General features: G+C 38.4%; 1 protein-coding gene across 1 annotated transcript; it reads right to left on the bottom strand.

Moving 5' to 3' along the window:
• Positions 1-671: 671 nt before the first annotated feature.
• Positions 672-5,273, bottom strand: LOC118162546. The gene is made up of 2 exons (XM_035318748.1): positions 4,879-5,273; positions 672-4,292 (listed from the first exon to the last, which is right to left on the bottom strand). Exon 2 carries the CDS (start codon positions 4,265-4,267, stop codon positions 3,473-3,475), a length of 795 nt encoding a protein of 264 aa, XP_035174639.1. The 5' UTR covers positions 4,268-4,292; positions 4,879-5,273; the 3' UTR covers positions 672-3,472.
• Between the last annotated feature and the right edge of the window lie 1,771 nt (positions 5,274-7,044).

Raw genomic sequence — 7,044 nt, 5'->3', positions numbered from 1 at the left:
GCCATATCAGGTTTGCTAAGCAATTAGTTAATCTGTGGGACCTTAAGGCTCAGGCAGTGTCATTTAAATTCAACCTCTGCTGTAGAAGTAGGTAACAACCTGGTGGGTCAAAGAGATTTTCCTAGAGATTGTTAGCTCAACACGCTCTGTAAGCAGTAAAATAATGGGGAGAAAGACCCTACTGAAATTATTTAGTCACTGTTACTTGAGACCTGCTAGTTCTTATGTACATATAAGAAATTGCAGTAGCTCAAGCTTATACCTCTGATCAGAACTAAATTCATGTGGTTTGGGTTCAGATAAAAATAGAGTTTAAGAAATTTTAGTTGAACCTTATTCAAACTACCAAACCTCTTAACCATAAAAGGACATTTGAATAATTGAAGGAACATATTTTTATTAATCCTGAGATTGTAACTTTTTCTGGTCTGTCTGAGAACATCTCCATAGGTTACTCATGATGGCACTTTGCCACTTGATTTCAGCTGCTAACATATAGAAAAAATAGAGACATAACATATAGAAATCATATAGAAAAGCATAGCTGTTAAGCCACATTTTCCAAGCTTTTGAAATATGCTTATTTAAAAATCACATAACTTTCAATTGGTGTGTCCAACCCACACTAGCACCACCATCTAAACAGCAAATTGTTGCAAAGGCAAGTGATCTTATTTCATCAGTTAACATTTATTTTGCACGTATCCATTAAACACTACATGAAAGACCATGCATACACAGAACAGATCTTGGCTTCATTTTCTTGCCATCTATCAGACGGCATTGCTCATGCACAGATCTCTTGGCATTTAATATTCACAGTGCAGAAGCATCTACTGATTCTAATAAGGATCAAGAAATCTTATGAGAGGTGTTGTACAAAACAAAGATTGTCACAAAGCACTTACAGTTGTACAGGTTGACAACTCAACTATTGCTGCACTGTGTTTTGTGTGAGCAATATTTTTCAATGTTTTTCAAGTCACCTTTAAAACAATTGGCATTACAGGTATAGGTAGCAGCATATAGTAATGGATAGGGCAATACTACAGCAGCTACTGAGGTAAAATGGCTACTTTATCTTACTTTTGTTCGCATACAGAAAGTTCAATGACATGATAGTATTAGCCAAGTTGAATTTAATTCAGAAGAAATAAAATTTATTAATTCTTTTTCAAACACAACTTATGTCAAAATACATCTTTCGGTCTTCTTCCTAATGGGAACAATACGACATTTGATTTCAGAATTTAGTAGTTTTCAGAGATATGCCTCTTCTCCAACACTTCTTTCCCCAAGACACAACCTAATAGTGGTCTGCATGTGTTTGGTTTAACATAACACTTACTTTCACTCTTAAACAATGATTTTATTTTATTTTATTTTATTTTTAGTTCAGGAATTTAAAACAAACAACTCAACAAAATCTTTGTACATCCCTCTTGGCCATGATCATCTTTCCTTCCTGGAGAGCATATTAAGATAGAACAAATTACTTCTGAGCTGAATTTAGTATTTAAGTGTTCTTTGATAAACCTGCATTACTGACAGAACAGCCTTCCCACGACTGAGCTGAGAGCTGGGTGGGTTCAGAACACAGGAGTAACGTCTCCCAGTCACATAGATCCCCATCTCTCATTTCTGCAGCCCACTAAAGGTCCCTGGCAACCTAAATACCCCAAATGAGGCAGTACAGGATGCTTCTTCAAATATCTCCTTGATGCCAACTATGTTTCTATGGTAATTCTGCATACAAAATTCTAGGCTTGTGCTGTGTAAGAGGGTATGCAAGGGCTCAAGGAGATAAATAAGCCCATCTAATGTTGCACATACCCTGAGGGCTTCCATAAGTTTGGGTGCAAGGAAATATAAAGATGGAACAATGACAATGTTGTGCTGCACTTCAATTGTTGAATTACTTCAATACCTTGCTCACAGATATGTGCATGTGAATCTAATCAACCAGCTCCTCATAGACAGCAGAGATTACTGAGAGATTATTCCTGCTTCTACTACCAGAAATGAAGTGCCAACCCTTCATGACCACTTTATATAGGTATGTGTGCACAGAAACACACACACACCCTCCCTCTATTAGCACACATATAAAAGACAGGGAGAAAAAGTTTCCCATATATAGCATACTATTCGCAGAAAAATGATAATGATAGACTCTCTAATGATAGACTTGCCTTTTCATGTAAGGAATAGATTTAAAAAAAAAAAAAAATTTGCTCACCTACCGAAACATTTCTAACAAACAACAGGGTAAAAGAAAAGGTGGCATCATCAGAATTGCATATGTGAAGAAAAAGAGAATTTTCCATACCACTTTAAGTCCCAGAAAAGGAAGTTTTTCCAATGTCTTTTGTTCTCAAAACATTTTTGCTTCAGATTCTAAACCAGTACATTCAACTATTCAATTTGCTGTTCAATAATAGGGACACAGATTGCCTTTTTAATGCATACAAACAAACACACACACACAAAAAAAAAAGTTGTATCTTCCTTCTTTAATTTTCCCCGTGTGTTTGTTACTTACTGACATCAAATTTCCTGCAGGCATCCTAACCTTGCAATTGGAGCAACTGCTCTAGGGTTTTCCAAGTGTCTAATACACCTGGATAAAAAGTGCTAATTGTCATCAACTTCCATTAAATGACAGCAGTAAGGCACAAAATATGCTTGATTTGCAGACACTAGCGCCAATGGGAGTTAACATCAGATTACTAATTGTGCAGACCTTGAACATTCCCCTGGCACTGACAGTCTGGGCTTCTAATGTAACATTGGATTATAAAGCCTTTGTTTCTAGCTTGCTTTCCTAAGGAAATAAGGCTTAGGCAATTGTGCTGTTTCTGTGTACATGTATTTGACTGTTCTACCTTCCTGCAATAATTTCTCATCAAGATAAATTTCATAGGAGGCTAGAGGTCAGAAACATAAAATGGCCTTAGCAGTTTTGTGAAAAGCAGGCAGCTGGGTAGATATCAAGCCTGAGCTTAAGTTCTTCAAATGTCCTGGCTTTCTAGGCTTGGGTATCCTTGAGGAGAGAAAAAAACAATTCTTCTGAAGTTCCTTTAATGCTGAAAGTCCAAGGCCATATCACATATTTAATGGGCTGCAGCTTTGGCATCAGATCACCTTTACTGATCATATGTCAGACTCAGTTCCCATTTTTTTCCCTTTTTTAATACATTAATTTACTTTTTATATCCTGTTTCAGCTTGAGACCTCAAGTGTGCATCAGCCATCACCTTGCACAGATAAAATCTTATTCCAGCTTCCTGCAGAAAAATCCATGGTCCAATGATGTTTTACCTTCCCCTTTCTCTTGTTCTGTTGTTGCTGCTTCTGTTCTCCACACACGTGGGCACATACTCTTGGCTAGGAGGACACCACCTCATGGCATGGAAGCTTACTGATGGCTCCAGTGGCGTTACAAAGCTCATTTCTACATGCAGCAACATGATTATGGCGAAGGTGAGGGCGAGGTTGAGCGAATGCGTTTCAACACTTCTTTCTTGGTATTTATTACCATGCCATAACATTCCTGCAACCTGGCCTGCTGTTGCTCCAGCTGCTTGTGCAAGCTCCTAATCGAACGCAACAGTAGAAGTCTTCGGTACATAGCTAGCTGGAGCCTGTACTTCTCCTTTTCTTCCTTTTTCTTATTTTCTAAATTCTCCATTACTTTTGTGGTCTTCATCCAAATAGCCAGGCCCAGACTGCAAGGGGCCACAATGCCCTTAGTGCCGTTCCCTGCATACTGTTTGCTGGCACCCTGCATGTGGCAGCACCCAATGTTCTTCACTGCCTCAGGAGGCTCACCAGCCACCTTGGACACCTCAGGGGCATGTGGTACCTCCAAACCCTGGTTGCAGTTGCAGCAGAGGCTTTCGGAGCATAGTGAAGTAATGTCCGCAGGCTTGGGCTTACAGACTGCCAAGGGGTACGACAAGCCCCCTGCTGGTGCATTTGCAGCTGTCAGCTGGTACTTGGCCAGCCCAGAGGCCCTGCTCTGTGCCTGGCTGCCACTGATCTCTGGGCCAGCAAGGGCTTTTGCTTGGGCCACAGCCTTGCTAGAGAGGACAGACAGTCTTTCTGGCACCACTGAACTTCCCTTGTCTTCATTAAGGCTGGCCAAAAACAGACTGGCAGAGCAACCAGGGGATGCTGTTACAACACCACAAATGGGAAATGGGTCTTCCTCGCTGTTATTTTGCATCTCCTCTTCATCTCTTGGTACATCTGCTTTCTCAGCCATTTATTGCATGAGCTACAGAAGCTTTCTGTGGACAAAGTGAAAGCAAAAGGATTTCACTTCCACATACACACATGCGTGCACACAGCAGCCCAGTGCAGAGTGACATTTCAAAAAAGAACCTCTCCTTGTATTTAACCAATGGACCTATTTGTTTTCTAATAAAGCACAAACCTTGGATCACTTCAGGCCATTTCTTGTGATTTGCATTGGATGTTCTTTGAGACACAACATTAATCCAATAATAATTAAAATGATATACTGTACTATTAACATTCTCAAATCTTTAAAGCAAAGTGATCTGTCCCTGCAGCACGAGCTGTGCTGACTAATTAAACAGAATACAGTTGTAAACGGGTACTGTAAGCACTTCTCCCATTTAAGAGCACAGCTCTAGCAAGTGTAGTTTGTAGAGATGGGCAAGTTATCAGGATTGATCAGCTCTAAAGAGAGGTAGATGTAGCACAAACAGCAGGATGCATTTAATTGCCCTCTCTTAGATCAATCTGTCTGCTAGCAGTTTGTTTACAAGATTGCCTTTTCCCCTCCTATTAATTCTAACAGTAGAGCTATATTAGTACTATGCTAGCCATAGACAGAAAAAAAATACTCACCGAGGTTAGTGGGGGAAAGAATAAGGGTTACAGTGCATTGTGTCTGTGCCTCGTGTTTTCTTGAATATGAGTCAGCACAAACTGGAACAGAAACATCACTGTGCAGAAGCAGGAGCAACAACAGCATTACTCAGTTCCACCCAGCAACAACACAGTGAATCCCAATCACTGAGAAGTGCAGGGTTGGCTTTTTTTTTTTTTTTTTTTTTTTTTTCCTTCCTTACTAAGAAGATGTTCTTCCCTTGCATCCAGCTTTATGTCACCTTTGAGCATCAACATCAAAATCAAGATTGGATGACACTACTTTTCAGATTCAAAAGCAAACACACCTTATCCACTCAATCTACAGGGGGGAAATATATATGGCCCATCCTGTCCCTGTCAGTCAGCAAGGAGCAAATAGAGCACCAAAAAGAGGGTGAGGCATTCTGGACTCCAGTGTATACATGTTTTTCTTCAAAGCTTAGATAAACTTTAGATGTATGAAACTAAAGTGAAACAAACTTTCAGTGCCAAAAGAATGGTAAACATAAAGGCAGTCAGAAGCTGCAGATTTAACTGTCTAATGTACACCCATATTTAATTACACTTGCCTGATCTTTAAGAAAAATCTCTGCATCCAACTCAAGTATCCAAGAGAACAGCAAACTTTATCCACACCTTTGATGCTTAGAAAAGCCACCTTCAGCATCCTCTCTCACTTGTAATGCCAGAGAAAAAAATCAAAAATTGTCTATCTGCATTTAATCTGTTGAATTCACTATAGAGATTAAGTTGCTCGAAGGTTTTCTCTACTCCATTCTGATAATATGTATAAAAGAACCAATCCAAAATACCACACAGAATCTTCCCAGAGCTGAGAAATAGTAAAGGTAGATCCTGTCTCCACTTCTATGTATGCTACAATAAAGATGACCCTTTAAAAAAAAAAAAAAAAAAAAAATCATTTCTACTGGAGATCCTTCTTTCTGATTAATCTGTTAAATGGGATATAACTCTAATCTTGAACATCTGAACTCTAGCTAACATTCAGATTTATACCCCAAGGTCAAATTGAACACAGGTTCATTGTGAATTTATATATATATATAGAGAGAGAGAGATAGCACTGAATTGGTGAAATAACTAAACCTGCTGTGTTTATGTGCCAGATCATGCTGTAGATTATATAATTAATAATAGGAAGAGATTAATATACAGCGAGTCAATAAACTGCAAGGTTATATCTCACCAATTCTCATTTATCTGAATCATGAGTTAGGGTAATTGAAGAATATAGAATTAAGATACCAGGGATTTTACTTTATTATACTCCATGAAGGATCATTATAATACAGCATTGTACACGGTCTTTTAGCTTTGGGTGCTCTTTTCTGCAAAGCACTGCAAGCATATCTTCCATCTACAAAGAGGATAGCAGATGAGTGCTAGGTAGTACATTGTCTTGAGCTACATTTCTAACTGTGATAATATTGTTTTTCACTTCTAACTTTACAGCAGTTTGCTGCAAAAATAACTATTTTCTAATAGTCTAACAGGGCATGATAGAACAGAGATTGTTTTTTGTTTTGTATTTTAATTGCTGTACAGCTTAAATTTTTCAGCAAAGTTTTACAGGTACTGTTGATCTTTGAAGGGGGAGGGATGAAAAAGCCGTTTTGCATAGCAAATTTGTTAAATCAAAAATAACATTAATTTCTTATAGGCGTGGATCTGGACGGGGTACATGTCATTTGATACAATCAGCTAAATTTAGTTGATACAATCAACTAAATAAAACTACAAACAAAATCAAAACTCATTGAGCTAGATGACTTTTCATAGAATACAACTACTTCAGCTGAAATCTATGAAATTTAACATAAAGAAGTAGTCAGTCCATTGGACTACCAGCTTCAGAACAACAGAAATACAGTAAGATAATGTAATGCTAAAATGCAATAAAATGCAAATGACATTTATAGCTAAGTGTGCATGCATGTTTTGTTTTTATCCTTTCTTCCTTTGTTCAAAATGTTCTAAAATTGCACCTGCAGCATCAGCTGTATTTTTTCTAGATTCAGTTCCTGCCTGAAGGTCAATATATATTGAACATTTCAGATTTCAGCCAAGGACTGAGATGTTTGAGCAGTCTTATGGGCTTTCCCTCCCTCCCCCCCCCCCCCC

Source organism: Oxyura jamaicensis, chromosome 2 (genome assembly GCF_011077185.1).
Source record: "Oxyura jamaicensis isolate SHBP4307 breed ruddy duck chromosome 2, BPBGC_Ojam_1.0, whole genome shotgun sequence".
In the NCBI taxonomy this organism is placed as follows: Eukaryota; Metazoa; Chordata; class Aves; order Anseriformes; family Anatidae; genus Oxyura; species Oxyura jamaicensis.
Note: the sequence above shows the minus strand (reverse complement) of the source record. Positions and strands in the feature narration are given on the sequence as shown.